The sequence below is a fragment of the Chionomys nivalis genome, chromosome 24 (genome assembly GCF_950005125.1).
Source record: "Chionomys nivalis chromosome 24, mChiNiv1.1, whole genome shotgun sequence".
Taxonomy (NCBI): domain Eukaryota; kingdom Metazoa; phylum Chordata; class Mammalia; order Rodentia; family Cricetidae; genus Chionomys; species Chionomys nivalis.
Window position 1 is genome coordinate 25,808,237 of NC_080109.1, and position 25,195 is coordinate 25,833,431.

A 25,195-nucleotide genomic window follows, 5' to 3' on the forward strand; every position below is an offset into this window, starting at 1 on the left:
TAAAATGAAGTAATCGTTTCCTGTTTCATTTTTCATATTCTCTTCTCTGTGCGAGCTGAGTTGCTTAAAGCCACCGCCAGGACAAAGTCTGTTCCCAGTTTACTTCTTTTGGATTGGTTAAGCCCCTCTTTAAGAGTATGCTTAGTTCAGGGAAATGCGTTTAGGTCAGTTGAGCAACACGCCCGCTACTGTTAAAAAAAAAAAAAAAAAAAAAAAAAAAGCTGAGTAATGTTGGCACTTTCTCAAGCTGGAGCTTTCTCATGTGGCTGATGCAAACCTGGAGAATTTGCATCATCATTGTATCCCAGTAAGTTGGTGTGACAGGCGGTAGCATAAATACGAGCCCACGAGGAAGCTGAGCTGGTGTGTAATGATAGGGCAGCCGCCGCGGCTGCAGCAAACTGACGCTCCCAGAGCCCGTGCCACACAGGTGCTCCGGAGGGGCAAGGGGGGTAATTAGATCGCCACGAAGGCTCTTACACACGTCTGAGTTTTCACCTGTGGACATCACAGTGCTGAGCCAGTCAGTGAAAGCAAAGGAAGCAGGGACCAGTCACATCTAGAGAAACCAAAGTTGAAAGTTTTTTTTTTTTTTTTCTTTTTCTTTTTTCTTCACTCCTCTCCCCTGGTGTGACACTATCATGGTCAGAAAGCCAGTTGTGGCCACCATCTCCAAAGGAGGTTACCTGCAGGGCAATGTGAGTGGGAGGCTGCCCTCCATGGGGGACCAAGAGCCACCTGGGCAGGAGAAGGTGGTTCTGAAAAAGAAGATCACTTTGCTGAGGGGGGTCTCCATCATCATCGGTACCGTCATCGGATCGGGCATCTTCATCTCCCCCAAGGGCATACTCCAGAACACGGGCAGCGTGGGCATGTCCCTGGTTTTCTGGTCGGCCTGTGGAGTACTGTCACTTTTTGGTGAGTGTGCTTCTTCTCTGGGGGGTGTGGCTGTGGGGCTCTCCGGGAGAGCAAAGAGTTATTTCTGAGGAGTAAATGAATCGTGAATACTACAGGAAATATTTTGAATTTTTGTTGTTATTGTTCAGGTATGTGCACTACCCAAACACACTGCTGTTGGCATAGACTGAATCTTCTCAGATTCTTTCCTTCAGGCTACACTCTCCTTTCCTGCCTGAGACAGACTTCTCTGACTTTTCTCTTGTGTGAGGAGGGCAAAAACTAACTTTGATGACCCAGAAAGCAGAGCAAGCCTTCTCTGCCGAGTCTGTGAAGCAGGCATGCTTAGGGCGCTGTGGCAGCTGGCTCGCTGGCTGAAACACCTGTGAGGTGCAGCCCACATGGCCTATTTACATGCAGAACTGGATGTTCAGAACACTGGCACAGACGTTTTATTAGCTTAACAAATGGGTGGCTCTCTTTGCCTTTTTGATACTTTTAATTCATCGGCTTGTTCATTCCTAATATTATGCTTTCAAAAGTCCTTGGAAAGATAGGTGTTTGATGTGACTCAGTCTCTTGAATGGCAATGACTTGAACTTCTTCCCCTCCTTTTTAATAGCTTTGAGAAATTTTCTCATAATTTCTCAGCATGAGCCTCCAGGCTTCACTGGATGTGAGTCTTCCCTGCTTTGCCTGGATCTGTTTTCTTCATCTGTGATTTACTCCGTCTCTGAAGAAACAATTTCTCCACCTGTTCACTGGCTATTATTTTTTTTTTCTCTACAAAAGTTCTGTTTCTTTGATTGGTTTGAGGCTTAACACCATAGAAGAAATAATTGACTCTTGGTGAGGAGGGCGAATCAGCAGAAAACTCCCCGAGTTCATTGTAAAGGTGACAGAAAGTGGTGAATGGTCAATTTATTTGACTTGATTTATACTTTGGTCCCAAAGTAGCTGATACTTTTAAGTTATTCTGTTAACCTGGGACTAAGTTACTCTGGGACCGAGTGCTAACTCTGGCTCCACTTATTCTTTCTGCTCAGGTCTTGTGATATTTTAAATCGCTGTTTGGGGAGAGCTACTTACTGTTTTTAGGATGGAGGCATTTCAATTACTTTTAAAAGCAGACTTCCTATAGAAACATCTATGGCTCAATTAAGAACCTGGAAACCTTGGTGACATCATTTATGTGACTAGATTATGCCTTATGAAATGTTAGGTGACAGCTGTGTGTGGTCCCTTTTCAGTTCTCTTCATTCTTTGCAGTAATACAGTTGTCCAAATCTCCAGCAGAATCCTTACATTATTAATATTAAAGTGGTTCTGGCATATGCAGGTCCAGAGAAGCAAAGAGAAACTCAATTGTTGATCTTAAATGACAGCGTCCCCTCAGGCTTTCAGCGCCTTCCAGTACTTGATATATTTAGAATAAATCAATATCTAATCAGAGAAACTACAACCAGTTTCTTGGACTTTGCAGACTTTCGTATAGGCATCTCCCATTGTACGAGTTGATTTCCACACACAATCAATGGTTATTCAGACATGGTAAAATGAATTACTTTGAAGGCTGGGCTAGTTGACTTGCACAGTGAAAATATGCTTGTGTATATTAGTCTGCCATCTTTACAGGAAACTCTGGAAACTGTAGGGAACACCTATCGGGGCCCTGTGAGCTGGAGTGGATGTTTGGGCACTGACTTCAGAGATGAATTCTTACATTGTTTCTACTTCAATTACTGGGAGCTTTTTGGTCGTAAAGTCTTTACAAATAGGAAACAAGGGAGATACAAGGAGAGAGTTCCTCTCTTCCTTGAAGCTCTAGAACCCAGGGAATACAAATCAAGAATGTGGACTAGGAGAGCCCCCAACACTGGGTTCAGCATATGATTTTTTTAACCTTCCAGTAGGAGGTGATAAGAATTTGTCATTCAATTAATTCCTTGAGATATTTTAGCACTTATAAAATGAAGTTTTTATAGGATGATTTTTGTCTAGCTCAAAGCAAATGTGTAGGGTGATCCCTAGGTTATGTGTTGCCAATGACGTTCCCACTGACTAGTGTTCTGAATATGTTGGGGGACAAAGTCACCCTGTGTAAGGGGAGCAGCATCTGTTTTTGGTTTACTACTTTTTGAGCCCTGAGGTCAACACATGGACTTTTATAGCCTGCCTTGAACTTCTTTTCATCTGGGCACACAGTTATGGAGTTTGAGACCTTTAAATGAAAATTCCATTCTCCCAGAACTCAATTTAAACCTGGGGCAAAGTGTACAGAGGTCTGGGTATTGATTCCCTGACAGTAAATTCCAAGGCGCTCAAGACTCTCCAACAACTAGGTTATATTGGTTGCTTTTCTGGACAACCTACTAACATGGTAATGACTTTTTCAAAAGAAGCTTACTGTAGCTAGTTAACCTTTAGTTCCAAATTAGTGAACTACTCTAAAAGTTCTTAAATAACGATCTGCAGACTCATCACTTTAGCATCCCTGGGCATTAAGAAACATCAGAGCTGCTTGGAGTGTTCTTTGGAATGGAGTCTGGACTCTGAGAATAAGTCGAGGGTGTGGTCTTAACGTCTTTCCATATTCGTTCCCTCTTTAAAATAATTCTCCAAGTGACTCTGAGATAATGCTAGGTTTGGGAACCAGGTAAGTCACACTCAAACTTCACTACATTTCCAAATTATATTTATTTTGGGCGTTCTATAGGAGACACTACTGATCAGGAATTACTTTCCACATGGAGTGTCATTAGGTTCCTGCGCAGAACTCTGTTACCTTTGAACACTAAGCAACGTATTCAGTGCTTTTTTTTTTTTTTTTGGCTCAAATTAGAATTTATTTTTTATGTCCTTTGTAATTGACTATGAGCTAGTTGGTAAGTATAGCGATTTTGTGTGTTGTTCGTAGAATCAGTCAGTCCTACCTGTGCTATACTTTAAAACCTTAATATGCACAAGTCTTTTATGAGATGAAATCCATTTTTTCATCTCAAAGGGGATGAAAATTAGTATTTGAGGAGTTAAAAATAGCTTCTCCAATCTCATCTGAGTATTGTTGCTACCCACAACTTAATTTATAATTGATTTTACATTGCATATGTGACTATACATATGGAATCTCATTGTAAAAGCAGTTGTCCCTTCAACTTCCTGGGTGTACATCTTGAAAACATCCACAATAACCATTCCCAGGAACAGAGCAACTGAATCAAGATTCAATGTGCTGAAAAACCAATTAACAGCAGTCTCACAAGGCATGTGGTCCATTCTGGTCCAAAGAACATATAACCCATATTTTGATATGCCACAGAAACATTGTTCATTTACAATTTATTAAAATACCATAATTAGGTCTGTTAGAGTGCATAGCTTACCTTAGCATGAAGTGGTGTTGTTATTCAAAGAATAGCTCAGTATCTTTGACATCTGCCTTGTCTTTTGCCTCTGTCCTCTGGTTTCTAACCACAAATTCTCAACCATGTTTGTAGTCAAACATTTTGAACAAAATTCCTTTCCTTACATTTATTTTCATTTCATTTTATTTGGTTTTTATGTGTATGGCTATTTTGCCTGTGTGCATATCTATGTACAAAGTACATGCTTGGTACTGGAGGAGGCCAGAAGAGGGCATTGGATCACCTGGACCTAGAGACACAGATGGTTGTGAGTCACCATGTGGATGCTGAGAATCGAGTTTGGGTCTTCTGGAAGAGCAGTCAGTGCTCATAACTGCTGAGCCATTTTTCCAGTCCGTGGCTTTTCCTTCTTCCTTTTCCTTCTTCCTTTTCCTTCCTTCCTTCCTTCCTTCCTTCCTTCCTTCCTTCCTTCCTTCCTTCCTTCCTTCCTTCCTTCCTTCCTTCCTTTCTTTTACCATGAGGCAGGTCTCAATTGTGAGGAAGTTAAAAGAGAAACTCGGTGGGTCTTGGTTATGAGAGGATGATTGTTCTCATGAAAGAGGTCATTCTGACCAAAAGAATGTAACCCAAACGCTGCTGTGTGATTCTGTCCCCAGACTGCTTGGTTATGTGTCAAATTCATACCTTTTTATTATAACCTTTCGCAGGAGCCTTGTCCTATGCCGAATTGGGGACGAGCATAAAGAAATCTGGTGGTCATTACACGTACATTCTGGAGGTCTTTGGCCCTTTACTAGCTTTTGTCCGAGTCTGGGTGGAACTGCTCATAATACGGTAAGGATGTGGCAACCATTCAGGGAGAATAACCAACCCTATTCATTTCATCGCTTTTCAGGTTCATCTCGACTACTTTTAACTAATGACAAAAGTGTGTCATGTGACTTTGTCGGAAACACGAAGACCCTAAGGCATAAAAACAGTTTTCTTTATGCTTCAAATTTAATTCATAGGAAAGGTATTTATTAGAGAGGAGGTGAAACTTCAAAATCCCCCTTGACACCCTGGCCCTTTGACTGACCGACCAGACACAGTTTAATGTGCCAGCATTCCGAGTTTTTTCTTATTGTTGATGATGTCATCAGGCCATTTAACTTTACTTTTGTGACTAAGAAACGTCTGTGCCAAACAACTGAGTGTATTATCAAGTCTTATGCTTCACGAAAAGTAAGAACAAGATCGAGTTTACACAGCCCGAGTGATTCATTGCCTCACATTAAACACACCAGCAATCTGCAGTTGCGAAAGTCTTTTGATTGTACGGCTGTAAGACTCGGTCCCCCTTCCTTGTTCTCCTGGCACGGAATAGCGCCAAGTCATTCTGAATAGCAAATTTCCTTCAGCATTGTGGAGAGTCTGTGATGTCACGTGTGTGGCTTGTGTCACAGGTGCTTTGTGCTAACTCCTCCACAGGATGTGACTTGCACTTTCTGATGGCAGAATTCAGTAGGGATCCTCAGGGGACATTGCTTGCCCTATAAACATATGACCCGCAGGGCTGACGTCTCAGGTGAGTTTTCATTCTGCTCTTAACACACGTGACAAAGGCAGAGCTCTTACGTGTTCATTAGCAGGAGTGATTGTTATGGCGTTAATGATAAACTACAGAGGGCACACTTCATTGGTAATGGCAGTTCTTTGTTGCTTAGAAATTGCTAGTATTAAATGAAGATAAAAGAGTATCCTTTCTGTTTCCCCAAGGTCTCTTATTTGGGATATACTTCCGTATACTTTCTCTTAAATGAGTCATGTACTCTTCAAAATTTATCCTTACAAACCTTTTAATTTTTTTTAAAAGAGAAAACAGTTAGGTTTTGGTTCATCCCTAGCTTATGACATTTCTTTCATCTCTTAATCCTTCTGAAAAACGAAAGTAGCCTCTACAGCGCACTAACATTGAACTCATCACCCTGTCCTTCATTTACTACGTTAGCTACCAATGTTACATTAGGCAGTCTTACACCTTTATGACTTTCCTGGCTATGAATCCTTTCTTCTTCTTCTTTTTCTTTTTTTTTTTCTTTTTTTTTTCTTTTTTTGGTTTTTCGAGACAGGGTTTCTCTGTGGTTTTGGAGCCTGTCCTGGAACTAGCTCAGGCTGGTCTCGAACTCACAGAGATCCGCCTGCCTCTGCCTCCTGAGTGCTGGGATTAAAGGCATGCGCCACCATTGCCCAGCTTTATGAATCCTTTCTTAACAAACGTCAGGAAGTCCAAAATTATGTTATTTTGAGTGTAACAAGCTCAGCACTGAAATAAGAACACTTAGAATACTGGCCTGTCAGGCTGTTGGGCCTCCCAGCCTGATGTCGTTTGACTTCACTGCATCTTCATCCATGTGCTTGCTGTGTAACTTTATCTAATTCCTCAGTGTTGCTGTGGGTGTGATCACTCCATTCGCAATGGACAGATTTGGTGCTGGTTCATTAATTTATTCTTTCCACAAATTGCTGCAAATGGCAAGATAAAGAGATCTAAATTGGAATGAACCACAGTTCCTGCTCCTAAACAGGTGAAAATCAGATGTTGTCTTAGTTGTGAAACAACTGCTTTAGTGTGTGTGTGTGTGTGTGTGTGTGTGTGTAGTCAAATTACTGGAATAAATTTTGGAAGCCTTTAGATACATTTGTATTCCCCTTTGTCACACTGGACTCGTGCTGCTGGGGTAGTTTTTCAAACAGACAAAATAACAAATGACATGAAGAAGGACGTGGTTCCCTCAGTACAGCAATGTTTCTCTTCTAGTAGTAATGCTCATGACATCTAAATAGTAATATCTGTGATCTCTAATGTTAAAGTTATACTAGCGAATTAAGTCTGTGCTGCCAGAAATAACCTGCAAAACGAATTCAGGCACAGTCACCCAATAGAACACAGTGGGGACTTTAAAGTTAAGTTCACTCATTCACAAAATGTTCAGTGACTGCTGTGTGGCAGTCACTGCATTGGAATTAAGTTCTGATTAGCAATAGACACAGTCTTGTTCTGATAGAACTCAAAGTCAAGTGGAGGGAAAGAGCTTCAATCTGGGCGTCACAAGAAGTAGAATGGAAACCCTGCTGTGATATGTAGGGGTGGAAGGGACAGGTTTGGCATTGGGTAAGAGGACACTTGGACAGCTCTGAACCAGACAGAGGGTTGAGGACACTTCTGGACCAAGACTGAACCCAGATGGTACAAAAAGCAGCTATTTGATGCTGATTCTGCACACAGAACAATCAAGTTGCCCTACATGTGCCACTCATGGCAGGAGCAAAAGTAGTTATTTGAAAAGGCTCTAGGCGGAAGTGATTCACATCTTGATTCTGGGAAGAAGGCAAGGGAAGAAGTAGGAGAAGTTTAGACCTGAGTATATGTGCAAGACCTGACCAAGGCCTAAGCATGTTTTAAGGATACTGAAATGTCATGCAAATGAAAGACTTATAAATCATAAAAAAAAACCCCAAAACTAAGAAGAGCATCTGCTTTGGAGAAGGGAGAGAAGAACTTTACAATGTTTGTGGTGGTGACTGGAAATAGGGAAGAGACCAAGGTTGGAGACAGATAATCGTGGCTGGTTTCTGGTAATCCAGGGATCAAGCCTGGATATTAGGTAACCACAAAAAGGAAGAGAATCTGAAAGGACCTCTTACTTGAGATGTTTAGTAATTCTGTGATTTCCTTGTGTGTGTGTGGCAACAATATGTACTCATATTGAAGATGAAATGGAATATTCATTTTTCCCTTTGAAGAACTAGAGAGGGATGACTTATTGTCTGGTTTCTATTTCCTCAGGCTGGGATTTTGTCTGCTTATTCTGTGGTTCTCTCTCTATACATATTCTTAAGAAGTTAAGAATATTTTCTTGGCTTTGGGATTTCTTTTGAACTAGAAAATTAGGAGTCAACATTCAAGATTTAGACATATTTTGGCAATGACCACCTTCAAGCGTTGATCTTCACAAAGACTTTTAGAAATTAACCATTTCTGATGTAGACAGTATTTCCTTTGGAAAGTATGGCAACTTAATGAAATATAAAGTTCTAAGCATAATAGACGTCTGTGTTAGATACGTAACTACACATAACAGTCTGTGTAGATAGGTTCCACATGTTGGACAGTAAGACCTGAAGATAAAAATGTTTTAGTGAAACCGATACTTATTCTTGCCTGTAGTTAACCTACATATATTCCTTCTCAGCCCCGGAGCTACAGCTGTGATATCCTTGGCCTTTGGACGCTACATTCTGGAACCGTTTTTTGTTCAATGTGAAATCCCTGAACTTGCAATCAAGCTCGTAACAGCTGTGGGCATCAGTGAGTATTGTAGCTGTAACCGAAAACAAGAAAACAACATAACCAAGTGATTGGAGGCGAATTTTCTTTAGCGTTTTTTGCATAGTATCCCCCAAATTGGGTTCTTTGTGCTTACCGTTTCAAATGGGTGTCGGGAACTAGAGGCAGAAACACAGGATTCGAAGTGGCCTCTGCAGTTATAATGTATGCCAACTGTTCACTGCGTCAACAGATGTGGGAGATGATCTTCGAAAGCAGACAAATAAAAACTCCTTCTGCAATGAAATATTAAACAGACAGTGAATTGGGAGACTCTTAGAGATGAAGAACTATTCTGAGGGATGGTTTTTGAACTGGAAATTACCCTATGCCAGTGCTATGTGAAATCATTACTCATGAATGATTCTGGGGTTATGCTTATATGCCGGGTGTATATGTTGTATTTGTATTGTTTCTGGTGATATTGACTGTCACCCTCAGGGTTATTTTTTCTCAGTCTATTTTTGGCCACGATAAGAATTTTCTCTCAAGGTTTGATAGTTAGTAGCCCTTCTCAGCTAGAAAGTTTGCTTATGGGCTATAAACTAGGAAGTTGTTCATTTTTTAAAGTCAGTGGGCACAGGCATTTAGAAATTGCAGAAAGAGATGAAATGAAAAGAGGAACACGCACAAGAATCCGTTAGCGACCCAGAGCCAAATCTGATGGTCCTTGCCTGTAACATTCTATAATGTCATGGAGAGAAATTACTGATTGAATGATTGTTTTCTGAACCCTTAAGATCATAGTTAACTAAGGTGAAAAACCCAGAGAACAGAACACAGGAGTAACTGAGTTGCACACTCAGGGAAAACTGTTTAGAGGGTCGCTCCCTCCACAGTGGCTAAATAAAATAACACAAAACTCGACGCACTTGTGACAGCAGACTCTTTTAGGGCTGGTAGGTAACAGCAGACTCCCTAAGGGCTAGTCCGTAACAGAGTGTGAGTGATCCTATGTAAAAACATCTCTGGTACGATATACATGGATTTCTCAACAAAACAGCTTACTCCTAAACACACAGTTGTTCTGTGACATCTCTGGAAAGACAAAGAAAATGACTGAAAAGTATATGTTTTGGAGTTCTCGGAATCAAGATGTAGCTGCCTATGACATTCTTCCCTTTATAGACACCATAGATAGGAGACCTAGGAACAATTGACCTCACTGCTCTGTACCTCAGTATTGTCCTCGAATGCTTATGCCCGTGTTGTGGGGGCCGTGAGGACTCAGCAGTATGTAGAGTATTTGTGATGGTGCCTGCAGCTTATTAAGAATGCAGGACAAGCACTGAGTAGTTCTACTTTTGTGGAGAAATGTCACTGGAATTCCCCTGGGACCAGGGGCCTCTACAAGGCTATGTCCACAGCTCCTCAACAGTGCTTAGGTTGCTTGTTTGTGCTCAGGAGGTAGCTGTTAACTGATTGACTTTATGAGAAGAAGAGGTCTAAGCTTTTTGTTGTTGTTGTTTTGTTTTGTTTTTTAATCTGGCAGAAATACTTGTAGTTTGTGACCTGTTAAACCTAAGTTTTAGGAAGTTTCCGTTCTGAGGAAACAGGATGATTAGTGGAGAGAAACAGTTTGCTAGACAAGATATTAGATCTGGCACCATGAGCTTTTGAGGGGTGAATCATCTTACACAGTGGTTATAATTACTATAGACCAACAACTTGGAGCTAGAACAAAGTATTCTGGTTTTTTGGTTACGTGATATTGGTCTATTAAATGTATTTATGCTTCTGTTTCATTGATTGATAAAATGCCTGTGAAATAACAATGTATCTTGATTGACTATAGAAATGTAAAATTTTATCAGAGACTTAAGATTGAAGTGTTCCTTACACATGGAATGTTCTTGATGACTCTGATGTTGCACTAAAGAGTTAGACTATCAGCCATTTTCCATCTATAGTATTCTCTTTCCCTGAATGAGACCGAATCCCATCACAGTTGTTTCGTGAAGACTGAGAAGAGAAAGGATCTCAAGGAAAATATCTTAAAGAACTCTTTAGACTATTAATACATGTTATTAATTTAAAAACATAAACAGAAATCTTAAAGTAAATCCTAATGGACAAATATTTACAGATCCACAACATTTACGTGGTTTGGCCATGAAATTAGATAAATAATGTGATGTGTTTCTATTTTTATTTTTATAAGTCTAAATGTCTCTGTTATGAATCCCAATTTTGCTAACCTTTTGTAAAGGCGACTTTCAAATTGTAGGGAATTTAAAATTTCAAACCTCTCCCCCAAATTTAAAACAATTGCAAAAAAGGATCAGCAAGCTCTGCTTGGGCTCCTGTATTTGCTGTGGAGTTTGGTGGAGGAATCAGTCATTAGAAGGGTTGATGGAATCTCGATATTTCACTTTATTTTTGTAACTAGCTATAGTATTAGTTTGTCAATTGTGACGTAAACTACAGATGCTGATCAGGGACAAGTTCTTAAACTCAGAAATACTGAAAGAAAAACCAGAATATTCTCTTGAGTCTGCAGGAAGTAATTTAAGTCAATGACTTAATTGGAAAAGTCAAACTGCCTTTAAGAGGAATTTAACTTTTAATGGAGCAACAGGGGGTGGAAACAAAAATAAAGAGTAATTTACCTGGGGCAAATCTTTCAAATACTTTATTTTTCAAAGTGAATATAGGTGATGTTCTGCCTATTATAGGGGAAGGTTGACGAGATGAAGAAAATGGAGTTTAATTGCACGAATTACTTCCTGAGTTCCTAGCGGGAAATGAGGAATTTAAATCTCTAGTTAAGTATAGAAAAAGGTCAAACTTCAAAAGAGTTTCAACTTTTGTGAAATTTTAACCATCATTTGCAAAATAATAGCAGAGCAAGGGAGGGATTTATCTAAATGCTAATTTACCCACAGTTTCTTCAAAGTACCCCATTTCTGGCAAATAATGAAGATGGGATGCTTGTGTTTATACAAAATGCCGTCCATTTTTGCAAAAATGTTAGGCATGTTGAAGTGTAAGTGGAAAATATTGTAAATTCACTTTGACTTTTATGTCCACAAATCCGATTCTGACATGATCAACGACTTTCTGTGGAAGATCACAATTTCCACTTCTTTCATAGTCTGAAGGAACAGGCATGTTTATTTAAAATATTGAGCCCATCGCTCTGGTTGCTAAAGCTGGACCCTAAAGAAGCATATTGTCATGTGGAATAATATCACAGCACCACTTTCTTCTTATGCTGTGAGTTGTACTCACGTCTACCCTAACAAATCTCTAAGTCTCCTATCCTTTGCTTGTTTGCTTCATGTATAGATAAGAGTCATGATGTATAGCTTAAACCTTGTGAACGTAATTGGGATGGGCAAGAAAATGGCATTTATCTGTCATTGTAATGCATAGGTAAGGGCCGAGTAGATGGTTCAGTAGGTAAAATGCCTGCTAAGCAAACATGAAGAGCTGAATTTCATCCCCAGCCTGTAATTCCGGGACTGAAGAATTAAGAGACTGAACATCTTCCAGGGCTAAATCAGTGAGCTCCACTTCAATGAGAGATCCTATCTCCAAAACAGAGTGGAGAGCTAGGTCAACATCTGTCTCTGACCTCTTAATGTATATATGCATGTGCATACCTCGTGGTCACACTCACGCGAACACACGAGGACATGTACACACAGAGAAAGACACAATCTAACCAGCCAATGCTACAAATACGTTATGATTATTTCTGTTTTCCTGGCACCTTCAAATTATATTGAAAATATATGACTAGCCTGTGTTGACAATTCAGTCACAGTGTGTGTCTGTGGATCTCTTTAAATCTGAAGACTAGGTATCCTTGCGCATTTTCTCCATGAGCTAAATTACAACCCAATACAGCTGACCTTTCGGTAGATATGCACAGCAAGATATACATATACTAAGGAACAGCAGCCATATCTTTCAGGAGGATGATATGCAAAGTGTGGACGCAAAGTGCCCTGAGATCCTAAGACAGACAGGAACCCTCCCAGAGAACCATGAGAAAGAGGCAGAAGTTGTAAAAAACAAAACAAAACAAAACAAAAAAAAAAACAAAACTGGTTGTATCAGTGAGCTCACAGATATCTTCTGAGCAATTTCCTCATTGTGTCACCTGTGAGCTCGTCGTACAGGCTTGAGCTCGGGAGTTTGCCGACCTGCCTTCTAATCTTATCTTAACACGTACTGCCTATTTATGCAGAGAAGCAAATTAAACAGAAGCCGGAGTTTCACCTGCTCATATGAAATACACGACCGATACTCACAGCCATGTCGTAGAAATGTGAGCATTGACAAACACTACCTGTGGAAGTCTTTGCACCATCTCTGATAAAAGATACTTGTTTACTTTTCTGTGGTGCTGGCTCTGTTTATTCCCAACAGTGAGATCATAGATACAGAGTTGGCCCTCTGCCGTCTAAAGGTACTTTCTGAGATCCGTGCATCCGGGAAATGGATGCTGAGAGATAAAGGAACCCAGCAGCTGCTGCAGGAAACAGTGGAGGCACCCACTTCATCTCATCATGTAGCATTCATATATAGCATCTGTACGTGTTAGCAGTTTAGCACGGAGTACTCCAAAGGCGGAAGCCCAAAAGAATATGGCTTTGAGAGACAACAATCTGTAACCTCTCTTTTCAAAATGAAAGACAGAGGCAAGTGATGGAGTGTGCAGGAAGAAATACTTGCTAGTCCTTCAATCGGGGCGTCAGCCCCTATGATTTCCCTAAGCATCCTTTTTAAATACAACTCCTTTCAAAAATGGGTTCCTTATCTCTAGGATTTATGGATATAGCTTTTTCTGCCACATTTTGATTTCTAGGAACCTGCATCATAAATAAGTAAATAACGGCCGTGTGTTGCTTGCTGAATTTTCATTTTGGTAAAAATCTGAAATAAGCCCCCTCAAATTTCCTCATGTGTGAAATTAGCTGTTACTTAAAGGGAGTAAAACCCAGGCCAGAGTATTGGCTCACACTTCTTTTCTTATACAATATGCGTAGATGGTGTGCATTTAAGAGGCAGATATGGTTAACATCAGAAACTCAGACCACTCCTGTGTTTACTGAATCCCAAATCCCTATTCAGTACTGTTGGATACATAGCGCATGCAGCCTTAAATCCTGCTGTTGTAGACACAGGATGAAGTAGTGGTTATAGCAGCCGAGAGCCTCTTCTGGCTGCCCCACAGGTGGCCTTGTCACTTACTAGACTGTACCTCCAGGTCATTGAGGGGCACTGCCTGGAAGATGATGTAGCTACCGATGAGTACAATGTTAGCTGCTCAGATAAAACTGACCTTGGAGGAAAGCTTGAGGGACCTCAGTCTTACTAAGAATTCTTTCCTCAGCTAAGGGGAAGGAAGCAAGGTGAAAGGATCAATTCCTGGTGATTGATTTGTGTCTTCCATTTGTCTGGGGAAAGTTTAGAAAATAGAAAATAATATCCCCATCCTCATTGGTTTTCCTATTTCAATGAACACCTAGCATTAAAGAGGCAGCGGACCTTCTTTTCCCAAATGTGCATGTGATCAGGTGTTCTTCAAATAAGAATATTTCTTCTTGCTCAGTTGTGTCCACGTCTTTATTTCCCTCTTTTTCCCCTTTCCTCCCTCTCCCAGGGCCCCTTTTCTACTTAGCACCACCTGAGAAAGGCAAGCACAGGACTCCTTTGTTGCTGAGGACAATCAAGGACAAGTTTTTTTTTTTTTCCACCTTCATGTCAAAGTTGGACCTCTTTAATTAAAAAGAAATTATCATTCTCATGATAATATCACAAGGTTTGACATAAGGAAATAGATACTCATCCAATATGAAAAAAGCAGGGTTACCTTTCATTATTTTTGATATGTCACTTCTCTGTACGTATTAGAGACAGATAAATTATTTTATTTTTAATCATTCCCGATAAAATAATGCCTTTGGTCACTGACAGTGGATCTATTTATTTCCTTATATATTCAGCTTCAAAAATAGCTTAATTATGATGCCCCCTACCTCAGGCCCTTTTGACCATTTGCCATCATTATTACTTTGAAATACTCCATTATTGCACCCTATTCCACTCTTCTGAGCCCCCTGAATTTGTCTTTTCCTCAATAAGACTTAACTCACCGCTTCATTTACTCATTAAAATGTCTACCCTTACTCTGGGGTATATTTTGCAAAACAAATTGTATTATTTAAGTATGTATAGTGTGGTAGCAATCAGCCTATACCATGTGAGCCATTTCCTAGTGAAAGTCTGTTCCTGTTTCTTTTACCTCACCGCCCCATTACCTCTTAGTTTTGGTTGTGTATACACATTTATGTACATAGTTTGCTCATTCGTTTCTTCACAAAATTTGTTGAAATGTTGCTGTAAACTAAATTTCAAGTTTGAAAATTTTTGATGGTTTGTCATCTTTAGATACTTGATATTATTTTATAAATAATCCTCAGACATCCTGTTTTCCTGTCTCTGACTTTGTCATCTCCCCGTGCACACATCAATGGCTCTTTACCCTAGTCTGTGGGTCAGTAACTGCTATAAACATCTTTGCATGTAATACATTAATAATTGGATACTGATTTTAGATAGCTGCCCAAAACCATTGAAAGAATGTACATTAATTAGGTTCTATTTGGGTATAGATTGTTTTAATTTTCCTATTAGTTATTGTGTATTGCCAACACTGCAGCAATTCCTAATTAGGGAACTGAGGAAATGATTATATTATATAAGGGAAGCATGCTAACGACTCCTGACTGTACACATTCCAATTTGAATGGTAAGGATTTTGCTAGTATTTTATTTTTAAATTCCTGAGAAATAATTTTATACATTTTTAAAATCTTTGCTAAGGGAGAATATATCTTTACAAAAAAAGAAAAAGAAAAAAGGTTTATTGATGAAAACCATATGTGTCCAGAATGAAATACCTGCCAACTGCTTTTGGCTGCACTGTGCCTACTACCTTTTTTTGCAAGAACATAAAGTTGAAATTCACTGTGTAGAGTAGCCCTAGACTTTCCATCAGATAAGAAAAGGAAAATCTAGAACATCACTGTTAAAACTGTTCCTTAACATTTTTGATAACCCAGTTTACTCATTCATTCATTTATTCATACAACAAAAATATATTAGCTATCTACCAAGGCCAGGGATAGAGCTGATTGCTGGCAGTGTCTGAATGAACAGCCACTGTTCTGTCCTTTATGTGGATAGGAGTGGCTTCTTGGGAAATTGTCAACATTATCATTAATAAGAAGGAAGTCTCCTGGCTTCAGACCCACTGTGCATCCTACGTTGAAAAAAATCCCCCCAAATTTTTTGATCAAATAGTCAACACTTGTAGGGTCGTTAGCGTTCACCCCTCATTATCCATTTGGAAAGCAGGGAGGAAGTTCAACAGGAGTTCTGGTAGGGCTGGTCCTGAAGTTGAAGAACAAGACCTGATACATAGCACTTCTTACCCTTTCCTGAGTCAAATTCAGCATTATCATGACCTGATGGAAGACTCAGGATGAAATTCAACCCTCTCAGGGCCCACTGGATGACTTCAGGATGAAATTCAATGCTACCATGATGCATGGGGTAACTCTAGGATGACAGTATTTTATTCTTCATTACTTTATTGTTATCACACGACAATGTATGTTTATTCTTATCAAAGTGCGAAAAAACAAAACAGGTTCTCTGACTGTTCAGGGGTTTTATCTAAAGTTTTCAGGCTTGAATGTATATCAAGGAACAGTTTTAATAGAGGTGAGACTAGATCTGGTGCAGAGCCTGCGATTCTGAGCTTCCTAGGTTCTGGTAGTTCATGCCAGCACTCCAGGCTTATAGATCACATTTCTACTGTCAAGGACCTGAGACATGGATGTGCTCATGGGTGTTTGCCTTTTGTGACGTTGTCCATTTGTTTGCAGCTGTGGTGATGGTCCTAAATAGCATGAGTGTCAGCTGGAGCGCCCGGATCCAGATTTTCCTAACCTTTTGCAAGCTCACAGCGATTCTGATAATTATAGTCCCTGGAGTGATACAGCTAATTAAAGGTATGGACTGAAAAGTAAATGCGTTTTAAACTGCGTCTCTGCTTCTGGTCTCTTCCAACACTGGCTTTCACTTGTCTAGCAGAATCCTTAATTAGTCTTCTCTTGTGGAACTTAAACTCTGTACTGTCAACTAATTGATTTGAAAGGCTGCATGGAGGGTAAGTTAGTATTTATAGCCGAATGGCAGCCAGAGGATTAAGAGTAGACCAAGCCACAAAAATAAGGGGTTGGAGAATTCTTTTGGTATAAATTAAAATTGCTTAGAGCAAAAACCCAGAGAGAAAAAAAAACCCACCTCCCTCCTCCAAAAAACACGGAAAAAAAAGAATTTGCTTTATCGCTTTAAGTGCAGATCAACATACCCTTTGTTTGCATTGTAGAACTTTGCAAAAATAGCAACAAATATGAAAGATAAATATATTTCTGGAAAATGATGGAAGATGACCAATAATTATTTTCTCATTTGTATTTCCTTGCTCTGAGATGAGTGTCCACAGAAGAGCAGTGAGGCTTAGGACTGACATCCCTAAAAACAAGATCCTATGTGACAAAAAAAAAAGAGTTGCAAAACTTAGGTTTTTTTGTAAAAATTTATTTATTTATTTACTTACTTTTTAAAAAGAAAACAAACTATCTCTTTTTTCATTTTACATTTCATTTCCAGTTCCCACTCCCTCCCCTCTTCCCATTCTCTCCACTTATCCACCCCCATCCACTCCTCAGAGAGGGTAAGGCACATTGCTTTGGGAAAGGTCCAAGGCCCTCCCTACTATATCTAGGCTGAGCAAGGTATCCATGCAAAGAGAACAGGTTCCCAAAACAACCAGTCTAAGCAGTAGGGATAAATCCTGGGAGCATGGCGTGGGAGGAGTAAGGAGGGTGGAAAAGAAAGACAAGGGGAGAAGGGAATCGGGGAGGAGAACTTGAGGGAACAGGATAGTAGAGATGGAGGAAGAACAGAGATGAGAGCAAGGAAAGAGATATTTTGACTGAGGGAGCCATTATGGGGCTAGCAAGAAACCTGGCACTAGAGAAATTCCCAGGAATCTAAAGGATGACCCCAGCTAAGACCCTAAGCAGTAGAGTAGAGAGTGCCGGACCTGGCCTTGCCCTGTTTTCAGACTGATGAATATTGTAAATATCACCATAGAACCTTCATGCAACTGATGGAAACAAAACTTAGTTCTTATTGTTACATTATTTTCTCTGTAAATTTGTATTTCTGAAGAAATGAGGCAACTTCTAGATTTGTCACGGAACTTCCTACTTAATAAGATAAGAATTTGAGGAACGCTATCACGGAGTTAGGGTTGGCCTAGTAATGATGGTATTTGCTTAGATTTGGTGGAAATGGCTGGAAGATAAAAAGGGCCTGAATTTGCATCAGTAAATAGCAAGAAATAATTAGAGCAAATCAATGGGAAAGAGGTGATGTATCATGTGGGCATGTTAAGTATTGTCTACATTGACATTGTCAGTTCCAAGGAAAGGACGTTATAGAGAAATTTAATGACCCTGCAGGAGGAATTGCCATAACACACAAGGAAGCGGCAAAGTTCAGCAAAATCATTGCCATTGGTAGAGGCACCGAACACCGAGAACTTGCTCACTCTAGCTGGGAGAGGGAACTGTTCTTGTCCATTTAACCAGCCTGGTGGGCGATCTCAGAATCCTGCCAGGAAAATGCTTTCATTGAATCCCAAAACTTCAGCCCCAGAGTAAACACAATGAATCATTTGAACAGCAGGGCCGGTGTGGGAGAAGATGTGGGCTCATGGTCCCAGTTCTCCACAGTCTCTGTGGAGCTGGCCGGCTCACAACCACTATGAATGGAGGCAAAATGGCCCACGCTCTCGGTGCTTTCATCTCCTGAGCTGACTTTCCAGTCTTCTGTAGAGAGCCTTTCAGATTCTGGAAAGCAGACGAAGGAAGAGTCCCTAGGCCTTCTACATACGGCTGTTTTCTGGGTTTTCCTTTTTGGTGGAATGCCAGAAATGATAGGTATAAATGATAAAAATGATACTGTGCAGTTGGTTCTGACCCCTCATTTATGTATGTGTCAAAAGTGGGGCATTGCCATTTCCTTGAGTACAGAGGCCAGATGAAACTCCCGAGTCTTTCCTGTCTGTTACAAGACAGAACTTAGGCCCACCCTAATTCTTGCTTCTGCCACATGAGAGAAATTCCCCCAGGATGTTACTGCATTGAAGCATATTTTAGGACTTTGGAGACCAGACATTACTTATTTTCCTTATTACTACGAAATTTTATGAACTTGAGATTTTAGAATTTGTATCCCAGTCATTTATTTTTTCCACACTTCTGAGACCCCCAGAAGAAAAAGATCACTGATAAATGTGCTGTATTTATTTCTACTCGAACCAGATTCTGAAAGTAGCCTGTGCATTCACTTACGAGGTCTGGAGCTTCCCTTTGAATGCTGCTTTCATTTTCCCAAGGCCTGTGTTTTGCATCCAAAACATTCCCGAAGTTCAGAAACAATGTGCCTGGTTGCAAAACTCTCGAAGAGGCTCATTCGAACAGTGGCCCAGTCTTTACAGTTTAGATCTTTCCTCTCATTAATTACTAATTGCCAAACTCTGAAAAATATTCTCTTCTTAGGCTAAGGAGACCACAGACCATAAACGAATACCCAACAGATGTTTCTTTCTTTTAAAAAATATTTTATTTGTAATTTTGTGTGTGTGTGTACATGTTTGTGTGTCTACAAATGGTCATGTGCTCATGAGCACAAGTGCCTGCAAAGGCCAGACGAGGTCATCAGAGGTCCTGAAGCCAGAGCAGCAGGTGACTGTGGCCACCTGTTGTAGATGCTTGGCACTCAGATCCTCTACAAGAGTAGCACAAGCTTTTAGGAGCTGAGCAACTTCTTAAGTCCCAATAGATGTTTGTTTTTCTTCCTCTGAATCTCACTCAGTGTGTATAATTTCCTTCTATTAAGGCACGGAAATATTTCAGTAAAGTGGGCATTTCTGATTTACCCTGTCAAGTTTTCATAAAATTACATTTAGAAGTTGGTTGCTTTGAGAAAAATATCACTCTTCATGTCACACAAACTTGTTCATCTTGGCCCCCATACTCACATTCTGTCACTATGAATTCTCGGTCTCATGATGTGACTTACAAGAGAGTGTTGTATATATACCGTCCACCTTCTGCCCTCATGTCCCCCTTTTGGTACTTATTAAAAGTCAATTTTTAAGCAGGATCATTTACTATCTAAATAATACCATTTGCTGTTTTTCTTTGGAGGTGCTGGATGCCACAGATACTTTTTGGTACTAATTTTGAATCTGTACTTACTAACCCAAATCTGATTTTGTAATCTCTGAAACTACCCAAAGATTTAAAGAAAAAGGTACTCACTGTTCACAAAATAGGGGGAGAAAGTCTACATGTTGATGCCAAAATTGGTAAAACTTCGTTTGGGGTTTGGTATAGTTTCTTATTCATTTTTCTAGAAGAAAATGGTGGCATGGACCAAAACAATATCAATAAGTTATTTCTATAAAGAAAGCCCTTTGGGTAGAATGGTTTATCACAGTTAGTTATACTATGCTGCTGGGAACAGATACTCTTATGTGACTGGGAAGGGCTATGCTGCAGGGAACCTTTATATGAATAAGCTTTGTTGGTTTGGATGGTGGATTTTGTCTGCAGCATTCCCTGATTTAGAAGGCAGGTGTGCCGAATAAACACACTATAGGGATAAAGGCTGGATGCTAAATGATGTGATGTAGGAGACAGTGCAGGCATTTCTTGATGCCTGCTTACTCAAGATTTCTTCTCATCCTCTACCACGACACATTGTTATCTTCTAAGAATTTTGCCAAATCCTTAAAACTTCAATTTAATGGAAGATGCTTTAGTCAACTGTCATGGTTAAAACAGAGGACACTCAAGCAAGGGAAATGGAGTTACTTATTTTAAGTGCCCCATTAAATCCAGTTGGTCACGTGCAACAAATGTGTGTTTGAGATTTCTGTTCTACCTTGAGTGCGGTATTAATAGATAGAGTTGGTCATTGCCAGAGAGTTAGAACGGGTAGCTCATCTCCCAACTGTGTATAGGATTGTAATAAATAATAACCAATTCTTTGCAAAGTTCTAAAAATCCTTGTATTCTAATTCCAGGGCACACACAGCACTTTGAAAATGCATTTTCAGGAAGAGATACAAATCTAATGGGGTTGCCCTTGGCTTTTTATTATGGGATGTATGCATATGCTGGTTGGTAAGTTGATATCTCCAGATACTTTATTAAATTATTTCATTTGTCTTTTCTCTTGTTAATCTGTCTGTTATCATAGGAGTGTCAGCTTTGACCCTAGTGACGAGTGATGAAACCATCAGACATTTCCTCCCAATTAGGTTTTCATTATATCATGGGCACAGTGATTATTTAGTCGAAGTTTCAAATAACATGGAATTCTCACAAGTGAAGAACTAAAAGGTCAGGAAAAATATTTTTTTATGAGCAAAGGATATAATACAATGGAAACAAACTGGAGGGAGAGTGAGGCGTGTTTGTTTAGATTCTCTTTGACTTCTTTGTATAACATTTCCTTTCTCAACCAAGACTCTTAAGATGTGTTATGAGACAAGGTGGAACAGAGAACTGTGCAGCTGCTTTCTGCAGAAAGTCAGGAGCAAGCGAGAGATGGAGTTCTAGGTTTTACCATTGGCTTTGCAGAGAGAGGTTCTAGTTTCTATGAGCATTTAGGGAACACAGATTCTAGCTTCTGCAGTTTACTCTGGGAGGGAAGATAGAGAAGCATGAAGAAAAGGTGGGAGGATACTAGAAAGAGATCCTTCTTCAGCAGTCCTTCCAATTTCCTTCAGTGTGGCAGAGCCTTTAACTTACAGTGTCATTTTATGAGACCCCAGACAGTCAAGGTTGCTATTAGATTTAGTTCAGTGGCAGAAAAACGAACAAACAGATGCTGGGTTTTAGCAGCCAGTATGCATTACTTCTAATTATTCATCAGTGAGGATGAGATAGTGCCATGAGAAACTCAGGGTTAGTACCTGCCCTGTCAAAAGGCTTTGGTGCAAGCGCACCAAGGATATTTATAGACAGCGGTTAATGATTTTTTTTTTTGTCTATCCTATCACAAGGAAGAAACAATTCAGATGTAGAGATGAGATTGTCTCAGAAGATCAAAATGGTTCATATGATAAAGACAGGGAAGGAGAAATCACAATAATGAAGTCAGCTGGTCAAATATGCGGCATGTTCAAGGGCCCAGACACATTTCATTACAATGTTTCCAATAGCTGAAAACACAAACAGGTAGCAGAGATGCTTGGCACCATGTTGCCATGGATGTGCTTACGTCCTTCACACCTGTCTGTTGTGATTCCCCCACCCTGGGGCAGCAGTGTTCTGTTGAGTTCCATGAGTCACAGTGACCAAATATCCAAAAGGAACCTCCTGCAACTAAATTTTATTGACCTTGAAAGCTTTAGTTAAAATGACTATTTCCAGAAACCCCACTAGGTACAACAATATTGTCAAAACACTAGAATCATTGCAGGAAGATTAATTTTCATAGTTTTGGAGTAAATAATTGTAATAGTTCTTTTTTCCATATTTATAAAACAGGTAGTTAAAGATGTGATAACACTCTCTGAACTTAAACATACTATGAAGAAACTTCGCTATCTCAAAAATTATGTAAATTATGTAAATATGTATCTAACATGAATACAATCTTCTCTTTTTTTTCTGCCTCCTTTATTATTATTTTTTTTTGTATCTTACCTTTCAGGGAATATACCAATGCATTCCAAAATAAATAGCATATGTACTCTATTAATCTCAGAGATTGTGAAAATATGGCATTAGAAGACAATCAGCAGAGTGTAGCTCCATAGCGTTAGCATAGCTTTGAAGCGAAATGTGTTTGAAGGTTGTTAGGTTATAGCATAAGAAGATCAGTGTAAACTGTTTGTATACCCGAAGAAGATTTTTGCAGCCATTGTGTGCATGCTTTAGTTTTGAATCCCAGTGGTTTTGAAGTCTTTTCACTTTTGTTCAAAGCACAATGTGGTGCTAAGCAGAGAAAAGAACCGAGTGTGATCACAGTGTTAGAAGCAAAATCAACTCTTCTATGTCTTTTGAGCCTGGTTCAGGGCTCCATGCCCTGGGGCAGCAGCCAAACCACAGTGAGGGTCCCTGGGAGCCCCAGAGCAAAGTAGGGGAGGGAACAAGAGCTTTCAGCTCCAGCTGGGTGCTGGGAGCCTGTTGTACTCTGTCAAGAATGTGGGATGTGGTGATCTTCACAAGGCAGATTTGATTAATTCTGTTGAATGGAGTTTCTTTTGCCTGTGAGCACCATGCATCTGTTCCCACAGAATATTAAAACATTTTTACCCTCACTCCACCACCACCCGGCACTGAATATTCAGGTCACCTGCTTCATGTACCGCCAATTTTCTCCACTTCTGAGGTTTTTGAGGGGCTGTTGATTTTTCTCTGGAAAAAAAAAGAGTCTTTTCATCTTGACTTATCTTATTAATATTGTATTTTACTGATGCCAAGTCCAAAGCGCCACTGTTTTCACCTATGATGGAGGCTTACAGAAAATTTGATTTATACTTTGTCCCCCTGAATAATTCTTGTGCCTTCACCCAAGCTTGACGAGCCAAGAACCATCAATTGTGGGTGTGTGCGTGTGTGTGTGTGTGTGTTCTTGAGGGTTCAGTCACAGTATTGGAAAGTAAGTCTAGAATTGTAAATGAGAGGTTATGTGATTCAAGTAGCTTAGCCAGAGATGACAGGGAACGATTTAGCTTTATAGGTTGTTGTAATGGCTTAATCGTGCTTTGTGAAGAGGGGGAATGATCTGGTTATTAATCTATGGCCCTCAGTCTCAGAAAACAGAAGCAGAAAAAGAAAGAGTCTGTGGGTTTGACACTCCAGAGGTACAGATGTTATTTCCATGTAAATGGATCAAAGTGGGGTCTGAAATGGGTCTCAAAGACAGGAGCATTGTCTTTGCAAAGACATAGGAAAAGAACATTTTTGCTATCAGAATTTCTACATCTTATTTATTTATTTATTTATTTATTTATTTATTTATTTATTTTGGTTTTTCTATACAGGGTTTCTCAGTGTTGCTAGGCTTGGCTGTCCTAGAACTCACTCTGTAGACCAGGCTAACCTCAAACTCACAAGAGATCTGCTTGCCTCTGCCTCCCTAGTGCTGGGATTAAAGGTGTGCACCACTGCTACCCAGTGAATTTCTCCATCTTTTGACATATGATTGCAAAACTGGCTTGCACACTTATCAATTAGAACTGCAAATGGCTACCACTCCCTGCATTGCTGTAGAACAATATTTGACTAAGGGAAGAAAAAAGAAAGAAAGAAAGAAAGAAAGAAAGAAAGAAAGAAAGAAAGGAAGGAAGGAAGGAAGGAAGGAAGGAAGGAAGGAAAGAAAGAAAGAAAGAAAGAAAGAAAGAAAGAAAGAAAGAAAGAAAGAAAGAAAGAAAGAGAAACAAACCCAATATGGAGGCTTTGTAGTGAGACAGAAGCAAAGCAGTTATAGTCAGGAGTTGCAAGTCAGGCTGCTACCTGTTTGGACGGGCAGCATGCTAGCCCTCTGTTGTCCTGGATACCTTGCACTAAGAGCAGTCACCTCCAGCTGTTAGACTGAATAGGAAAATGATACCACCAACCCTTGGGGACCATGAGCGGAATAAAGTTTTGGATCTAAGGAGCACAAAACCTATCCAGAATGATAAAAAAAAATCCCGTCACTGAAACATGATTAGGGGAAAAGAAATCATTAACTCAGTCAGGTCACGGAGTCAGGTCAGAACAACTTTCACATTATTGCCAATGTCCGTATTCAGAGAAATACATCTGCCAGTCCGCCTGTGGCCTTGGGGAAGCCAACCAATTTCAATCCTGTATCTGGGTCCAAAGCTAAGCCCAGCGTGGTGAGATTTTTCTCCTCTCTTTTCACCGTGTGATAGAAAATTGGTTTTCAGTGTCTTTTGTTGCCTTCTTTAATCAGATCCTCAATGGATTTAGTCTCCCTGAAGCACAGGGCACGGTTATTGTATGCCTTTGTATCAGATCTCACCTCGAGAATCTGCTTCCTTAAAGAGTCATGTACAAGGCTGGGTGCTGCAGTGCAGGGTCAACTGTGTAGTTTGTGCCCAGTCCTAGAAACCCCGGGAAAATAGACTTTGTAAGTATTCTCCAGGGCCTTGAAACGTAAACCAGGGGAAATGGACTTCTGTGGTCCTCATCCCATACTGCGAGCAGACAGATGTCAAGGTATACATCCCACAGTGCGTGGACCCCTGCACTCAAGCGATCTGCTGTCCTCCTCTTCCCTACACCCAACCACTTTCCTTTTCTCTGTTCCCTAGAGTCATGGAAAAATATTTGAAGTCACATTCTTTTTCACAAATAGTCCTCTTCTTGTCTTAAGGTTACGGGGGGCGGGGGGGCGGGGGGGGACAGTTCATTAACTATTAATAAGCAACTGGCTATCTCTG

At 40.1% G+C, this 25,195-nt stretch overlaps 1 protein-coding gene across 1 annotated transcript in view; it reads left to right on the forward strand.

Moving 5' to 3' along the window:
- Positions 1-468: 468 nt before the first annotated feature.
- Slc7a11 (solute carrier family 7 member 11) overlaps positions 469-25,195 on the forward strand; it is a 72,678-nt gene continuing 47,951 nt past the window's right edge. Inside the window, exons 1-5 of the mRNA XM_057757150.1 lie at positions 469-918; positions 4,970-5,096; positions 8,498-8,613; positions 16,536-16,661; positions 20,816-20,915. Coding sequence (XP_057613133.1) covers positions 642-918; positions 4,970-5,096; positions 8,498-8,613; positions 16,536-16,661; positions 20,816-20,915 — 746 coding nt within the window. The 5' untranslated portion in view covers positions 469-641. The remainder of the gene's footprint in view (positions 919-4,969; positions 5,097-8,497; positions 8,614-16,535; positions 16,662-20,815; positions 20,916-25,195) is intronic.